At 41.1% G+C, this 18,904-nt stretch overlaps 1 protein-coding gene across 1 annotated transcript in view; it reads right to left on the bottom strand.

The window, feature by feature from the left end:
- The window catches only part of LOC139381025 (ER membrane protein complex subunit 2-like), a 60,380-nt gene that overhangs the window by 37,942 nt on the left and 3,534 nt on the right, over positions 1–18,904 (bottom strand). Inside the window, exons 2-3 of the mRNA XM_071124264.1 lie at positions 18,503–18,616; positions 8,393–8,457 (exon numbers count right to left, since the gene is read on the bottom strand). Coding sequence (XP_070980365.1) covers positions 8,393–8,457; positions 18,503–18,616 — 179 coding nt within the window. The remainder of the gene's footprint in view (positions 1–8,392; positions 8,458–18,502; positions 18,617–18,904) is intronic.

The raw sequence follows: 18,904 nt of genomic DNA, 5'->3' as shown, positions 1-18,904 counted from the left end.
TACACATTGACACATCCAGCCCTTAGTCACCAAAGTGCCAAAGCATGTCTTACAGCTAGTTAGGTGAGAAATGAAATTTACATTTTAGTCATTTAGCAGATGCTCTTATCCAGAACGACTTACAGGAAGGAGTAGGGCACTTTAAAATCTGTTATATTTTGTGCCTGATTCCAATACATTTTTTCCCAAATTCCATTTTCTCCTTTCTGTTTTTCCAGGTTTCAGTTTCCATGTTTATCACACTTAAAAACAAAAACAAGTCCACAACAACGCTTAAACCACATCAGGACACCACTTTTGAGGTTTGGGGGAAGAAATGTTGCATTTTGGGTGTAGTTACCCTTTATTACAAGTGTGATTGCAGAGTTTGCAAAACAAATGGCCTCTGAATTGATGCAAATAATGATGTAATTCTGCCAGGTAGGCATAGGCTACTTTGTAGTTAACATTCAGTTTAAAAAGGTTTTGGGGAAAGCCTTTCATTTATCAGCAGACGATTATCATTATCATTACCGCTAAGGGCTACACAAAGTGCAGACTAGACATATTGCACAAACATGGGCATTCCTGTGCCCATGGTTGCAGGAAAATAAGTATCACTGATGTATATTCATATCTTATGATTCACTTCAACAAATTAATACATTTTCTAATACCTTTAGTTGATTTCCTACTAAGTTAAATAAATATTTGAATATTTCTGAATTACTTTAGACAATCTGGATTCCGTGATTCCGTCTGCGTTTTCCGTAACACAGATTTTATATGCCCTACAGAAGAAATTAGGGCTAAGACCTTCCGGTTACCGGCCCAACACTTAACCGCTAGGCTTCCTGCCGCCCAATATATTTTTTTATCATTTATTTCCCTGAGCCTCCTTTCGCCATTGAAATACTCCGCCTGATCGTCTGGGCATGTTGATGCAAATTTGAATATATTAACATACACAGCCCGAGTGACGTGCGTGCGGTCAGGGTAAGCAGGGCCTACTCTGTGAAATTAATAAAAATAGAACTAATGAAAAATAAATATGTTTGATCAATAATCATTTTGTCATGCTTTTTATGCATGATATAATCGATTTCTGAACATATACTTACTTCACAAATTTGCGCAAGGAGGCCTGGGGAAAGGCAGCCTCGCTGTGCCTTTCTCCCGCCCTTCAAACTCATTGACATGACTTGTGCATCGGAGTTATTTTTTTTATTTCACCAGGTAGGCTAGTTGAGAACAAGTTCTCATTTACAACTGCGACCTGGCTAAGATAAAGTAAAGCAGTGCGACACAAACACAGAGTTACACATGGAATAAACAAGCGTACAGTCAATAACACAATAGAAAAAAAGAAAGTCTATATACAGTGTATGCAAATGGCGTGAGGAGGTAGGCAATAAATAGGCCATAGTAACAAGTAATTACATTTTAGTAAATTAACACTGGAGATGTGCAGATGATGATGTGCAAGTACAAATACTGGTGTGCAAAAGAGCAGAAAAGTAAACAAAAGCTATATGGGGATGAGGTAGGTAGATTGGGTGGGATATTTACAGATGGGCTATGTACAGCTGCAGCAATCGGTAAGCTGCTTGGATAGCTGATGTTTAAAGTTAGAGTGAGATAAGACTCCAGCTTCAGCGATTTTTGCAACTCGTTCCAGTCATTGGCAGCATGAAACTGTAAGGAAAGGCAGCCAAAGGAGGTGTTAGCTTTGGGGATGCCCGGTGAGATATACCTGCTGGAGCGTGTGCTACGGTGGGTGTTGTTATCGTGACCAGTGAGCTGAGATAAGGCGGAGCTTTACCTAGCAAAGACTTATAGATGACCTGGAGCCAGTGGGTCTGGCGACGAATATGTAGCGAGTTCCAGCCGATTAGAGCATACAGGTCGCAGTGGTGGGTGGTATATGGGGCTTTGGTGACAAAACAGATGGCTCTGTGATAGACTGCATCCAATCTGCTGAGTGTTGGAGGCTATTTTGTAAATGACATTGCCGAAGTCAAGGATCAGTTGGATAGTCAGTTTTATGAGGGTATGTTTGGCAGCATGAGTGAAGGAGGCTTTGTTGCGGAATAGAAAGTTGATTCTAGTTTTAATTTTGGATTGGAGATGCTTACTGTGAGTCTGGAAGGAGAGTTTACAGTCTAACCAGACACCTAGGTATTTATAGTTGTCCACATATTCAAAGTCAGAACCGTCCAGACTTAATGATGCTAGTCGGACGGGTGGGTGCGGGCAGCAAACGGTTGAAAAGCATGCATTTAGTTTTACTAGTATTTAAGAGCAGTTGGAGGCCACGGAAGGAGTGTTGTATGGCATCGAAGCTTGTTTGGAGGTTTGTTAACAGTGTCCAAAGAAGGGCCAGATGTATACAGAATGGTGTTGTCTGCATAGAGGTGGATCAGAGAAACACCCGCAGCAAGAGCAACATCGATGATATATACAGAGAAAAGAGTCAGCCCGAAAATTTAACCCTGTGGCACCCCCATAGAGACGGCCAGAGGTCCGGATAAAATTGTCCCTCCGATTTGACACACTGAACTCTGTCGGAGAAGTAGTTGTTGAACCAGGCAAGGCAGTCAATTGAGAAACCAAGGCTGTTGAGTCTGCCGATAAGAATACGGTGATTGACAGAGTCGATGAAGACGGCTGCACAGTACAATCTTTATCGATGGCGGTTACGATATCGTTTAGTACCTTGAGTGTGGCTGAGGTACACCCGTGACCAGTTCGGAAACCAGATTGCACAGCGGAGAAGGTACGGTGGGATTCGAAATGGTCAGTGATCTGTTTGTTCACTTGGCTTTCGAAGACTTTAGAAAGGAAGGGCATTTTGCCTCCCGGTTGGGGCAGTGGTCTAGGGCACTGCATCACAGTGCAAGCTGTGCCACCAGAGACTCTGGGTTTGCTCCCAGGCTCTGTCACAGCCGGCCGCGAGCGGGAGGTCTATGGGGCGACGCACACAATTGGCCTAGCATCGTCAGGGTTAGGGAGGGTTTGGCCGGTAGGGATATCCTTGTCTCATTGCGCACTAGCGACTCCTGTTGCGGGCCGGGCGCAGTGCACGCTAACCAGGTGCACGGTGTTTCCTCCGACACATTGGTGCATCTGGCTTCCGGGTTGGATGTGTGCTGTGTTAAGAAGCAGTGCGGCTTGGTTGGGTTGTATTTCGGAGGACGCATGGCTTTCAACCTTCGTCTCTCCCGAGCCCGTACGGGAGTTGTAGCGATGAGACAAGATAGTAACTACTAACAATTGGATACCACGAAATTGGGGAGAAAAATTCACAAAAAAAAAAGAAAAAAGGCAGGGCAGGATAGATATAGGTCTATAACAGTTTGGGTCTAGAATGTCTCCCCCTTTGAAGATGGGGATGACCGCCGCAGCGTTCCAATCTTAAGGGATCTCAGATGATATGAAAGAGGTTGAACAGACTGGTAATAGGGGTTGCAACAATGGTGGCAGCTAATTTTAGAAAGAGATGGTCCAGATTTTCAAGCCCAGCTGATTTGTACAGGTCCAGGTTTTGCAGCTCTTTCAGAACATGTGCCATCTGGATTTGGGTGAAGGAGAAGCTGGGGAGACTTGGGCAAGTTGCTGCTGGGAGTGCGGAGCTGTTGGCCGGGGTAGGGGTAGCCAGGTGGAAAGCGCGGCCAGCCATAGAAAATGATTGTTGAAATTATAGATGGTCGCAGATTTATCGGTGGTGAAAGTGTTTCCTAGCCTCAGTGCAGTGGGCAGCTGGGAGGAGGTGCTCACTTGACAGTGTCCCAAAACTTTTGGGAGTTAGAGCTACAGGATGCACATTTTTGTTTGAAAAAGCTAGCCTTTGCTTTCCTGACTGACTGACTTGACTGTGTGTATTGGTTCCTGACGTCCCCTGAACAGTTGCATATCGTGGGGACTATTCAATGATATTGCAGTACGCCACAGGATGGTTTTTTTTAGGCAGGAAGGATTCTGCCTGTGGACGTCACATGTCATCTTCCGCCTTTTGGCAGTTGCATTCGTTTATGAAGGCACTGTACATATTCTGCTTCTACTTTAAAATTGCTCTGAATTACATAGTATCTGATCAGGATGGCTAACATACTGCATCTGAAACGGTTTTCAAAATGAATTTTCTAGCAAAATGGGATATTAATGGATGGAAGACCAACACCTGCGCTTAGGGACTTACATCAAAGCTAGGGAGAAAATAGCACGATCATTTCAACCTGAATGGTATCAAAAGAAAGACTGGCTCTGTGGCTGCGATGCTAGCAGCCGACTACTGCTTCCCCTGCCTGCTGTTCTCCACCATCGACAGCGTATTACATGCACTGCATCTTTAAACACGAACAAATATACTGTATCCATGTAAAACATGAATGGTTTTGAGATGTCATATGCAGTGTTGTGTTTTTTTTTGATGACGCATTCCTGTCCGCCCAGACAATTGAGAGCAGGGCATGAGGGATAGTTGATGGTTTCCATTCATGGGATCCATGATAAAAGATAAACAACACAGTCCTGAAGAACTTGAGAAAATCGGCAGTTGACGTGGTTGAAGACCATGTTGTCTTGTGTTCACCAGTTCACCACTTTTTACTATAAAAAGGAGAGGCAGGATGCTCTTTACGGTGAGTCGTTTTTTTCTCTATGAGGGAACTGTAGTTTGTTTTTTCACACACTCATGACAGAGGTGAGGAATCGTTATCGTCATGTCCAAGGATATCCTGGATGAGATGGAAAGTCTGTCCTGCAGCCCGGATCTTTTGACCTGTCCAACAACAGTCATGGTCTTTCTCACTGGGAGCAGGTGATTGGACAACTTTCCGTAATCTAGTTGTCTTAGCCAAAATTCTTTGCAATGCATAGGGAATCGTTGCAAAACATCCTCATATACAGTGCCTTGCGAAAGTATTCGGCCCCCTTGAACTTTGCGACCTTTGGCCACATTTCAGGCTTCAAACATAAAGATATAAAACTGTATTTTTTTGTGAACAATCAACAACAAGTGGGACACAATCATGAAGTGGAACGACATTTATTGGATATTTCAAACTTTTTTAACAAATCAAAAACTGAAAAATTGGGCGTGCAAAATTATTCAGCCCCTTTACTTTCAGTGCAGCAAACTCTCTCCAGAAGTTCAGTGAGGATCTCTGAATGATCCAATGTTGACCTAAATGACTAATGATGATAAATACAATCCACCTGTGTGTAATCAAGTCTCCGTATAAATGCACCTGCACTGTGATAGTCTCAGAGGTCCGTTAAAAGCGCAGAGAGCATCATGAAGAACAAGGAACACACCAGGCAGGTCCGAGATACTGTTGTGAAGAAGTTTAAAGCTGGATTTGGATACAAAAAGATTTCCAAAGCTTTAAACATCCCAAGGTGCACTGTGCAAGCGATAATATTGAAATGGAAGGAGTATCAGACCACTGCAAATCTACCAAGACCTGGCCGTCCCTCTAAACTTTCAGCTCATACAAGGAGAAGACTGATCAGAGATGCAGCCAAGAGGCCCATGATCACTCTGGATGAACTGCAGAGATCTACAGCTGAGGTGGGAGACTCTGTCCATAGGACAACAATCAGTCGTATATTGCACAAATCTGGCCTTTATGGAAGAGTGGCAAGAAGAAAGCCATTTCTTAAAGATATCCATAAAAAGTGTCGGTTAAAGTTTGCCACAAGCCACCTGGGAGACACACCAAACATGTGGAAGAAGGTGCTCTGGTCAGATGAAACCAAAATTGAACTTTTTGGCAACAATGCAAAACGTTATGTTTGGCGTAATAGCAACACAGCTGAACACACCATCCCCACTGTCAAACATGGTGGTGGCAGCATCATGGTTTGGGCCTGCTTTTCTTCAGCAGGGAGAGGGAAGATGGTTAAAATTGATGGGAAGATGGATGGAGCCAAATACAGGACCATTCTGGAAGAAAACCTGATGGAGTCTGCAAAAGACCTGAGACTGGGACGGAGATTTGTCTTCCAACAAGACAATGATCCAAAACATAAAGCAACATCTACAATGGAATGGTTCAAAAATAAACATATCCAGGTGTTAGAATGGCCAAGTCAAAGTCCAGGCCTGAATCCAATCGAGAATCTGTGGAAAGAACTGAAAACTGCTGTTCACAAATGCTCTCCATCCAACCTCACTGAGCTCGAGCTGTTTTGCAAGGAGGAATGGGAAAAAATGTCAGTCTCTCGATGTGCAAAACTGATAGAGACATACCCCAAGCGACTTACAGCTGTAATCGCAGCAAAAGGTGGCGCTACAAAGTATTAACTTAAGGGGGCTGAATAATTTTGCACGCCCAATTTTTCAGTTTTTGATTTGTTAAAAAAGTTTGAAATATCCAATAAATGTCATTCCACTTCATGATTGTGTCCCACTTGTTGTTGATTCTTCACAAAAAAAATACAGTTTTATATCTTTATGTTTGAAGCCTGAAATGTGGCAAAAGGGCGCAAAGTTCAAGGGGGCCGAATACTTTCGCAAGGCACTGTACTATTCCCATCACCCCCCCAAAAAATGTAGTTTATGTAATCACTCAAATTTAAGCAGATATGAGCAAAACTGACAGGACATTAACTAGGCTTCAATAGTACATTTAGTCAGATTCAAATCAGTCTAGAAGAGTGGGGAATGCATGTTTTGATTTAAATCAAACTAAGCAGGAACAATGTTATATTTCCACAATGCGAATTTGATTGAATTCCAATCCAAATGTCTACGGTAATGCCATTGGTTCCTGCTCTTTGCAGTGAACATGCACCCTTAAATTTAAATCAAACTGAGCAGGAACAAATGTTATATTCAACAACGCAAATTTGATTGAGGGACAGAAGATGGCCCTAAGTGATGCCTCAACAGGAATAGGCCCCATCTGCTCTCCTAGCATGCTTCTTTTCAACTGTGGGCATTCACTTCAAACGTTTCACTTGCGTTTGCATATGAGAATATCTTGAACAGGAAAAATGATGAATTTCTGCTATCTAGGCATGGTTTCTTATCAACCCAGAAACTCATAACCCGCTCAACCACCATTTGGTCCTAAAATAATGTCTGTTTGCTATCTAGGCATGGTTCGTCATCAACCCAGAAACCCATAAATTACGATTCAGTACTAAAATGAGTAAAACAGAATAATCTCATTTTATCATGTGCTGGATTTGCAAATAATCAGATCTTAAAAATAAACTGGATAAAAACACTCATTAGAAATAACTTTGGTTTTGAAATTCCCAATGTTATATTAGAAAAGTGTGGTGGTCTTCACTTTTTGCTCTCGTCATATTAAAATGTAATACATTTTCATAAAGCCCTTGAATCCTGAGAAATTGCTTTCAAGTACAATTTCTGTCCTCAAGCCTGACACTTGTATTATTAACAATAATCAATATGTGCTGTTTAGAAATAAAACCATGTATTTAACAGACTGGATGGACAAGGTCATTTGTATCAATCTCTCCCCTTGTTCAATCAACAAAATATATGGGAGGAAAAATCATGGTGCCTTCAGAAACTATTCACACCCCTTGCTCTGACGACGAGCTCATGTCTGAAGGAGACGACACCTGCGAGGGTAAAAAAAAAAACACGCCCTGTTAAGAACTCTTTTTTTATATATATATATAGACTTTCAATTAAACTATTCACACCCCTTGAAATCTACACTGGAATTGCTTACCAAGACGACACTGAATGTTCCTGAGTGGCCTAGTCTAGCAATGATTTTTTATTTTTTTATTCTCTCAAGTTGTTTGTTGTGTTTTTATAATAATGTGCAAATACTGTACAATCCAGCTGTGCAAAGCTCTTAGAGACTTACCCATTAAGACTCTTTTAAAACCACTGCCTAAGGTGATTCTAACATGTATTGACTCTGGTGGATGGATACTCATGTAATCAAGCTATATTAGTGTTCTATTTTTCATAATTATTTTACACATTGTCCTTCCACCGACATTACAGATTACTTTGTGTAGATAATTGGCAAAAATTACAATTAAATACATTTGAATCCCACCTTGTAACAACAAAATGTGTAAAAAGTCAAGGGGTGTGAATACTTTCTGAAGGCACTTTCAGTAACATATCTATTAGTTAACTCTGTGATGGCAGATGACTCAACAAGGAAAGGGGGAGTTAAACTCCATAAAGGTTTACAGCTAACACTGTGTTCATCTATAGTGAGTTTTTTTACCCTCCATTATTCCAACACTGCTCAGCAAATGTTTTTTTCCAAAGTACAGACAAATGGGGTAATATTTTTGGCCAAATAAAAATATTCTCACATTTGGCAATGGGGGGTGACAACATAGAAATGACTGTGAGAGATGGGTTTTGAAGTCGCTGGGTGTGTGTGGCAGCTGTCGGTAGTTCACTTACCCAAGCCAAATCATCCCGACTGCAGTCCAGCGCAGCGATCATCACCTGCTCATAAATTATCCATACTGGGCACAGGAGAAAAAGCACTGTTTTAATATTCCAGTACAGTGTCAGGCGGGAACATCAAAACATGATCAATTGACATAGAACTAATACTGTATTAACAGTCTGACTAACAAAGTGCTTTCGTATTTTTCTACTGGATCATAGGAAGGACAGGAGCTGGCCCTAAGTGAAGACTCAACAGGAATGGGGATTTAAGCATGCTTCTTTTCAACTGTGGGCATTCACTTCCAACTTTTCACTTTCATTTGCATATCACAATATCTTGAACAGGGAAAATGTCTGCCTGCTATCTAGTCATGGTTTCCTATCAACCCAGACACTCATAACACCACTCAGTCCTAAAATAATGTCTGCTATCTAGCCCTTGAATCCTGGGGAATTGCTTTCAAGTAGAGGTCGACCGATTAAATCGGAATGGCCGATAAATTAGGGCCGATTTCAAGCTTTCATAACAATCGGTAATCTGCATTTTTGGACACCGATTGTGGCCGACTACATTGCACTCCACAAGGAGAATGCGTGGCAGGCTGACTATCTGTTAAGCGTGTGCAGCAAGAAGCCAAGGTAAGTTGCTAGCTAGCATTAACCTTATCTTGTAAAAAACAATCAATCTTATTAACATAATCACTAGTTAAACTAGTAATATCATCAACCATGTGTAGTTATCTTGTCCTGTGTTGCATATAGTCGATGCGGTGCCTGTTAATTTCTAATCGAATCACAGCCTACTTCGCCAAACGGGTGATGATTTAACAAGCGCATTCGCGAAAAAAAGCCACGTATACCTAACCATAAACATCAATGCCTTTCTTTAAAATCAATAGACAAGTATATATTTTTAAACCTGCCTATTTAGTTAATATTGCCTGCTCACATGAATTTATTTTAACTAGGGAAATTGTGTCACTTCTCTTGCGTTCAGTGCAAGCAGAGTCAGGGTATATGCAGCAGTTTGGGCCACCTGGCTAGTTGCGAACTGTGTGAAGACCATTTCTTCCTAACAAAGACCGTAATTAATTTGCCAGAATTGTACATAATTATGACATACCATTGAAGGTTGTGCAATGTAACAGCAATATTTAGACTTAGGGATGCCACCCTTTAAAAAAGGACTTTGCGACCTTGTGCCACATTTCAGGCTTCAAACATAAAGATATAAAACTGTATTTTTTTATGAAGAATCAACAACAAGTGGGACACAATCATGAAGTGGAACGACATTTATTGGATATTTCAAACTTTAACAAATCAAAAACTGAAAAATTGGGCGTGCAAAATTATTCAGCCCCTTTACTTTCAGTGCAGCAAACTCTCTCCAGAAGTTCAGTGAGGGTCTCTGAATGATCCAATGTTGACCTAAATGACTAATGATGATAAATACAATCCACCTGTGTGTAATCAAGTCTCCGTATAAATGCACCTGCACTGTGATAGTCTCAGAGGTCCGTTAAAAGCGCAGAGAGCATCATGAAGAACAAGGAACACACCAGGCAGGTCCGAGATAGTGTTGTGAAGAAGTTTAAAGCCGGATTTGGATACAAAAAGATTTCCCAAGCTTTAAACATCCCAAGGAGCACTGTGCAAGCGATAATATTGAAATGGAAGGAGTATCAGACCACTGCAAATCTACCAAGACCTGGCCGTCCCTCTAAACTTTCAGCTCATACAAGGAGAAGACTGATCAGAGATGCAGCCAAGAGGCCCATGATCACTCTGGATGAACTGCAGAGATCTACAGCTGAGGTGTGAGACTGTCCATAGGACAACAATCAGTCATATATTGCACAAATCTGGCCTTTATGGAAGAGTGGCAAGAAGAAAGCCATTTCTTAAAGATATCCATAAAAAGTGTTTAAAGTTTAAAGTTTGCCACAAGCCACCTGGGAGACACACCAAACATGTGGAAGAAGGTGCTCTGGTCAGATGAAACCAAAATTGAACTTTTTGGCAACAATGCAAAACGTTATGTTTGGCGTAAAAGCAACACAGCTCATCACCCTGAACACACCATCCCCACTGTCAAACATGGTGGTGGCAGCATCATGGTTTGGGCCTGCTTTTCTTCAGCAGGGACAGGAAAGATGGTTAAAATTGATGGGAAGATGGATGGAGCCAAATACAGGACCATTCTGGAAGAAAACCTGATGGAGTCTGCAAAAGACCTGAGACTGGGACGGAGATTTGTCTTCCAACAAGACAATGATCCAAAACATAAAGCAAAATCTACAATGGAATGGTTCAAAAATAAACATATCCAGGTGTTAGAATGGCCAAGTCAAAGTCCAGACCTGAATCCAATCGAGAATCTGTGCAAAGAACTGAAAACTGCTGTTCACAAATGCTCTCCATCCAACCTCACTGAGCTCGAGCTGTTTTGCAAGGAGGAATGGGAAAAAATGTCAGTCTCTCGATGTGCAAAACTGATACATATACCCCAAGCGACTTACAGCTGTAATCGCAGCAAAAGGTGGCGCTACAAAGTATTAACTTAAGGGGGCTGAATAATTTTGCACGCCCAATTTTTCAGTTTTTGATTTGTTAAAAAAGTTTGAAATATCCAATAAATGTCGTTCCACTTCATGATTGTGTCCCACTTGTTGATTCTTCACAAAAAAATACAGTTTTATATCTTTATGTTTGAAGCCTGAAATGTGGCAAAAGGTTGCAAAGTTCAAGGGGGCCGAATACTTTCACAAGGCACTGTATATTTCACCTTTATTTAACCAGGTAAGCAAGTTGAGAACAAGTTCTCATTTACAATTGCGACCTGGCCAAGATAAAGCAAAGCAGTTCGACACATACTCCATGTGTAACTCTGTGCTGTTGTAAAACAAACATACAGTCAATAATACAGTAGAAACAAGTCTATATACGATGTGAGCAAATGAGGTGAGATAAGGGAGGTAAAGGCAAAAAAAAAAGGCCATGGTGTCAAAGTAAATACAATATAGCAAGTAAAACACTGGAATGGTAGATTTGCAGTGGAAGAATGTGCAAAGTAGAAATAAAAATAATGGGGTGCAAAGGAGCAAAATAAATAAATAAAATAAATACAGTAGGGAAAGAGGTAGTTGTTTGGGCTAAATTATAGGTGGGCTATGTACAGGTGCAGTAATCTGTGAGCTGCTCTGACAGTTGGTGCTTAAAGCTAGTGAGGGATAAAATTCAATAAAATACGGAACAGTTCCGGATTTCACTGAAAGAATAAACGTTTTATTTTCGAATTGATAGTTTCCGGATTTTACCATAGAAATACAAGCCTTAGGTCATTAATGTGTGTTTGTTATATTATAATTAAGTCTATGATTTGATATTTGATAGAGCAGTCTGACTGAGCGATGGTAGGCAGCAGCAGGCTCGTAAGCATTCATTCAAACAGCACTTTCCTGCATTTGCCAGCAGCTCTTCGCTGTGCTTCAAGCATTGAGCTGTTTATGACTTCAAGCCTATCAACTCCCGAAATTAGGCTGGTGTAGCCGATGTGAAATGGCTAGCTAGTTAGCGGGAGGCGTGCTAATAGTGTTTCAATCGGTGACGTCACTCGCTGAGACCTTGAAGTAGTTGTTCCCCTTGCTCTGCAAGGGCCGCGGCTTTTGCGGAGCGATGGGTAACGATGCTTCGAGGGTGGCTGTTGTCGATGTGTCCCTGGTTCGAGCCCAGGTAGGGGCGAGGAGAGGGACGGAAGATATACTGTTACACTGGCAATACTAAAGTGCCTATAAGAACATCCAATAGTCAAAGGTATATGAAATACAAATGGTAGAGAGAGAAATAGTCCTATAATTCCTATAATAACTACAACCTAAAACATGTTACCTGGGAATATTGAAGACTCATGTGAAAAGGAACCACCGCATTAATATGTTCTTAAGTTCTGAGCAAGGAACTTAAACGTCAACTTTCTTACATGGCAAATATTGCACTTTTACTTTCTTCTCCAACACTTTGTTTTTGCATTATTTAAACCAAATTGAACATGTTTCATCATTTATTTGAGGCTAAAATTTTTTTTTTTAGGTATTATATTAAGTTAAAATAAATGTGTTCATCCAGTATTCTTGTATTTGTCATTATTGCAAATAAATAAATGTTAAAAAAAATATTTAAAAAAATTGACCGATTAATTGGTATCTGCTTTTTTTGGTTCTCCAATAATCGGTGTCGGCGTTGAAAAATCATAATCCGTCAACCTCTAGAATTTCTCTCAATCCTCACTCGTTTTTATTAATAATCAACAATATGTGCAGCATAGAAATAAAACCATGTATTTACAGGACTGGATGGAGAAGGGAAAATCTCTCCCGTGTATGTTTTATGCAGTTCAAAACAACAACAAAAAGTTATATTAAGCTTAATTTAGAGAATCAATCATGGTGAAAGACCACTGACCATCTTAAGGCTTTATAGATCAAATTCTGCTAGTATTCTAAGATTTCGTTCTTCATAGAAAATGTTCTAAACATCATAAGATAATGTACAACTCCATATAAAAGACAATGTTACGCAGCCCTTTCCTAAAACACAGAGAAAGAAAGCATACACGGCTGTTATCCAGGGCAACAGAATATTATGTCATTTCCCCCCCACTTCGCTGTGATACCCCTAACCAGTTACGGTGCGACGCCTTATTCACAACGGTTATCAACATTGCCCGATACATTTCATCCAGTGGTTTTAAAAGGAGGAAATGTTTATTGAAGTGCTTATTCAATCAATCAACTGTAACAGTAAAAGACAGTGATTAATAATAGGCTTGGCTAATGGATCCAATTAATGGAATTAATGCTAAATGTCTGTTTTGACAAGCACGCCAGACGTCCTCTGCCAAATGCTGTCTAACTGTAAACTGAGAAAGGACAATAAAACCCAACAAGAACACTGATATGCCAAAACAAACAAAACGCCTGAAGTTTCTTGCCTTTTTATGATTCCAACTCTTGTTTGATAATTGCCATCTTGTTTCACAGCCAATTTAAGAACTGGTTTCAATAAAACCGGGGCATGTTAAGTGTTTACCCTGCTCTATAAAGACTAATGAATGAATCATAATGAGTACAAGGAAAATAGACTTTCACAGAGTCGTTCAGCAAGACTACATAGTGAGATACTAGCAGGCTTTCACATAGCCAAAATGCAAACCTGAGTGCACCGCTACCAACCATCACATATGGGTTATTTTTTTTAATCAAGAAAAGGCTTACCAAGCTTCTGCATCATTCAATTAAAAAAAAGTTGAGTCACATTGGTAAGCCTACTAAAAATACTGAATAGGCCTAGACTTCTGAGAACTGAGACACATTAAAGCTGGAGGTGAATAAGGTGAAACACCACTGTTCGACCCAGCGTCTTATCATTTTTGTTTTGTTGATGAAACGGAGGAATGTTCATCATCATCGCAAAAAGAAAACGCAGTACATATTCTGCAGAGGGGTATACTACAAAGTAGGATCAAGGAGTTAGCTAACTAGCCTAAATATTTGGATAACTTAACATTTTTAGAAAGAAACTTAAAAATGGGCATGGTCTAATTGATTCAATGGACAAAAACACAAGTTTGGCTTTTTTAATGAACGAGAAATGTGTCATTTCTGGTTGCTTTTCAATGATAGCTGGCTCACTTATTGATCCTGCTTTGCAGTATACCCCTCTGTTCTAACAGTGTCTCAAGTGACTATTTGTTGTTATAACCCAAACGAATGTGGCGGTTTCAAACGGATTACAGCTTTAAAGATACTAGCCTATACTGTTTGCCTTGAGGTGGAAATTGATTATTTTGGATTAAAAATAACAACTTGAGGCTACACTAGTGCCTTCAAAGTAGTCATACCCCTTGAATTACACATTTTGTTAGTCTGAATTCAAAATGGACTAAATTGATTTTTCTCCTCACCTATCTACACACAATACCCCATAATGACAAAGTGAAAACATGTTTTTAGAAATTCTTGCAAATGTATAATGCTCCTTTTTCTGTATAAATACAGAAAGCGCTATAGGCTACAGTCAAAGACAGCAGAATATATTTTTTTTGACAGGGGGTGCAGAATTTTGTTTTGCCTGATTTTCAACATTTTGGTTGGCTATTTGTTAGTCAACTTGTCTATAATTAGATACATGTAGCTTCTCCTTTGTCATTTTATGTTGCCCGGAAAAAGAAAGCTGTGAAAAAGACTTAAGATTTCAGTTCAGCTTTGGTGCATATTTTATGTGATTGAAATACTATCAGCTTTTATGATAAAGACAGCACCTCTACAGATGGTATATAATTGAGCATTGCATTCTCTCAAGACAGAGAAATAAATAAATCATATTTCTCACTCCTGTTCCCAAGTTCAAATTTTGCCTACATTTGGTGTATAAATTGTACAGCAAGAAATGCTTAATTCTGTACGCGTTATTAATAAGGTTATGTGGTGAGGTTATAGACTTACTTAGTCAGTGTCCAGATTTCAGTTTCCATTCAACACATTTAAACAGTAGACCACAGTTTCCTTGACATGCCATAGGCCTATTTGAACTCCCATCTTGTGACTGTTGAATTTATGTAGTGCTTCAAAATCCTCACACAACATAGCTGGCACTGCTATCATCCTGTTACCACTTCACCAAATATTTTCCAAACATTACATTTCTAGCCCTCCCTTCTCTTCATTTTAAACTTCGACAACATTCTTTTTGCCTCTGTAGAAAGAGCACCTGGATGTTCCACAACACTACTGGCAAAATATTCTGTGGACAGATGAAACTAAAGTAGAATTGTTTGGAAGGAGAAAAACAATGGCACAGCACACCAACATCAAAACTTCATCCCAACTGTAAAGTATAGTGGAGGAAGCATCATGGTTTGGGGCAGCCTTGCTGCATTCTTTTTGCATTCTTTTTACAACACCCCTTTTTCTCCCCCAATTTCGTGGTATCCAAGTGGTATTAGTGGTGCTTGGTCTTGTCTCATCACTGCAACTCCCGCACTGACTCGGGAGAGGTGAAGGTCGAGAGGCATGCGTCCTCCGAAACACAACCCAACACAGCCGCACTGCTCCTTGACACAACGCACATCCAACCCGGAAGCCAGCCTCACCAATGTGTCGGAGGAAACACCGTACACCTGCGACCTGGTCATCGTGCACTGCGCCCGGCCCGCCACAGGAGTCACTAGTGCGAGATGAGACAAGGATATCCCTGCCAGCTAAACCTTCCCTAACCCTGACGACGCTGGGATAATTGTGCATTGCCCCATGGACCTCCCGGTTGCGGCCGGCTGCGACAGAGCCTGGGCTCGAACCCAGACTCTCTGGTGTCACAGCTAGCACTGCCATAGACCACTGCGCCACCTGGGAGGCCGCAGCTTGCTATCATTGACAGAAAAATGAACTCCCAAGTTTATCAAGACATTTTGCAGGAGAACGTAGTGCTATCTGTCCGACAATTGAAGCTCAACAGAAGTTGGGTGATGCAACAGGACAACGACCCAAAACAGAATGGCTTCAAAAGAAAATATGCCTTCTGGAGTGGCCCAACACGATTGAGACGCTGCGGCATGACCTCAAGAAAGCGGTTCACACCAGACACCCCAAGAATATTGCTGAACTGAAACAGTTTTGCAAAGAGGAATGGTCCAAAATTCCTCCTGACCATTGTGCAGGTCTGATCTGCAACTACAGAAAACATTTGGTTGAGGTTATTGCTGCCATAGGAGGGTCAACCCGTTATTAAATCCAAGGGTTGACATACTTTTCCCACTCTGCACTGTGAATGTTTACAAGGTGTGTTCAATAAAGACATGAAAACGTATAATTGTTGGTGTGTTCTTAGTCTAAGCAGACTGTGTTTGGATTGTTATGAATTAGATGATCAGATCAAATTCTATGACCAATGGTTCACATACTTTTCCTTGCCACTGAATGTGACTTGTTAAGCAAACTTGTATTCCTGAACTTATTTAGGCTTGCCATAGCAAAGGGGCTGAATACTTATTGACTCAAGCCATTTCCGCCTTTTTTGAAAAACATAATTCCACTTTCACATTATGGGTTACTATGTGTAGGCCAGTGACCAAAAATCTCATTTGATTCCATTTTAAATTCAGACTGTAAAACAACAAAAAGTGGAAAAAGTCAAGGGGTGTGAATACTTTCTGAAGCCACTGTATTGAGGCACCAACTGCCCCATTTATGGACCACAAATTGATTTTCACAAGCAAATCGATCAAATTACATGAGAAATGTATCAATATCGTAGCGTTTTGGGTGGGAAGTATAAGCTTTCCGAGGTGAGAACTAGGCATTCAAAGTGCCAGAGACAGACACGTTACCAATGCTCCAAAAAGAGCTACAAGAAAAAGTGCATGACTCCAACACCATCATTACGTTTGCTGATGAAAACAGTGGCGGAGGCCTCCCGGGTGGAGCAGTGGTTAAGGGCGCTGTACTGCAGCGCCAGCTGTGCCATCAGAGACTTCAGAATTCCTTTGCCAAGATAATCCATTCCACAGGCGTGGAATATCAAGAAGCTGATTAAACAGCATGATCACACACATCTTGTTCTGGGGGACAATACAAAGTTAATTCTAAAATGTGCAGATGTCACACAACACAATGCCACAAGAATGCCAATCTGAGCTGTTGCCAGAGTATTGGAATTTCTCTAGGTCAACCATCTCCGCAACATTCCACCAATCAGGCATTTATGGTAGAGTGGCCAGACGGAAGCCACTCCTCAGTAAAAGGCACGACAGCTCGCTTGGAGTTTGCCAAAAGGCACCGAAAGACTGACCATGAGAAACAAGATTATCTGGTCTGATGAAACAAAATTGAACTCTTTGACCTGAATGCCAAGGGTCACATCTGGAGGAAACCTGGCACCATCCCTATGGTGAAGCATGGTGACGGCAGCATCATGCTAGGGGGATGTTTTTCAGTGGCAGGGACTGGGAGACTAGTCAGGATCGAAGGAAAGATGAACGGATGAAAGTACAGAGGGAACCTTGATGAAAACTTGCTCCAGAGTGCTCAGGACCTCAGACTGGGGCAAAGGTTCACCTTCCAACAGGACAACGACCATATGGACACAGCCAAGACAACACAGGAGTGGCTTCGGGACAAGTCTCCGAATGTCCATGAGTGGCCCGGCCAAAGCCTGGACTTGAACCCGATCAAACACCTCTTGAGATATCTGAAAATAGCTATGCAACGACGCTCCCCAACCAACCTGACAGAGCTTGAAAGGATCTGCAGAGAAGAATGGGAAAAACTCCCCAAATACAGGAGTGCCAAGCTTGTAGCGTCATACCCAAGAAGACTTGAGGGTGTAACCGCTGCCAAATGTGCTTCAACAAAGTACTGAGTAAAGAACTACATGTATACAATGTCTTCACAGCATAACACAGGCTTAATCATCTCTCCAGCAGTATCCTTATGAGCTCAGGTTGGTTCCCTGCTATTCTATGCCTGTACAAAAGAACAGCCAGTACTCCTTGATTCCATACTGAATTAATCAATCTTTGGACAACCAGTCATTTGAGAGATTGATGCACTTCCTTGCTTTCATGAGCAGAGAACTGTGACAAGACCAAATCAGTCATAGGCCTACTGTACAACCTGTTCTAGCAATCATGTTGCAGTGAAACCACAAACCATAGCAGTCAATATTAAATCTAGATTGCAGTATTTGCATGCTTTCTGCCAGACTGAGAATACAGTCTATTAATTAATTTCCCCTTCTGCCACTAAATGTCTATATTGAACATGCTGCCTGACTGTAAATGTTGGCTTTGTGTATGTCTTTGATGCCTGAAAACACTATACATCACCTATACGTCTAGGCTACATCAAAGTTTAAATCCTTCCTATTATAATGCTCCTTTTTCTTCAATTAATAAAATAAATCAAGAATGAAACCAAATTGACAAATCAAGTCCTTGTCTCCCAAACATCTTGTGATGGATGGCTAGTGTTGTGGATCATTGTGTACAAACAGATTCTGCCAACTACAACTGCACTAGAAATTGTTCTGCTGTGACTCTTGATTTAATGCATATGTACTTACTGTCATCTCCAAGTTTGGACGCATGCTCATTTATCAATTCTTCACCAACATCCACGATTTGCTCACTGTTTCTGTGGTTATCCTCCCTCCACTTCCGCAGCTTGTCTCTCATTTCTGTGAACACAATTATCAAAACATTTCTCAGGATTCAGGCAATATAAAAATGTCATGCTTTCCTATAACATCATATTGAATCAGGTAGAGCGCGCGCACACACACGAGAGTGAGCAGCACACCATCAGCCCCTGGAGCAATTGGGTTAACTTGCTCAATAGCACAAAGGTAGTGGATGGTAATGATCCTGACCCAGCAGCCTTCTACTCTAGTATGCAGTTCAGTGCACACTTTTTCTGGTTACTGGTCCACCTCTCTAAAAATCTGGGCTACCTACTGGTTCCTGAC

This window comes from Oncorhynchus clarkii, chromosome 2 (genome assembly GCF_045791955.1).
Source record: "Oncorhynchus clarkii lewisi isolate Uvic-CL-2024 chromosome 2, UVic_Ocla_1.0, whole genome shotgun sequence".
NCBI classification, from domain to species: Eukaryota; Metazoa; Chordata; class Actinopteri; order Salmoniformes; family Salmonidae; genus Oncorhynchus; species Oncorhynchus clarkii.
Note: the sequence above shows the minus strand (reverse complement) of the source record. Positions and strands in the feature narration are given on the sequence as shown.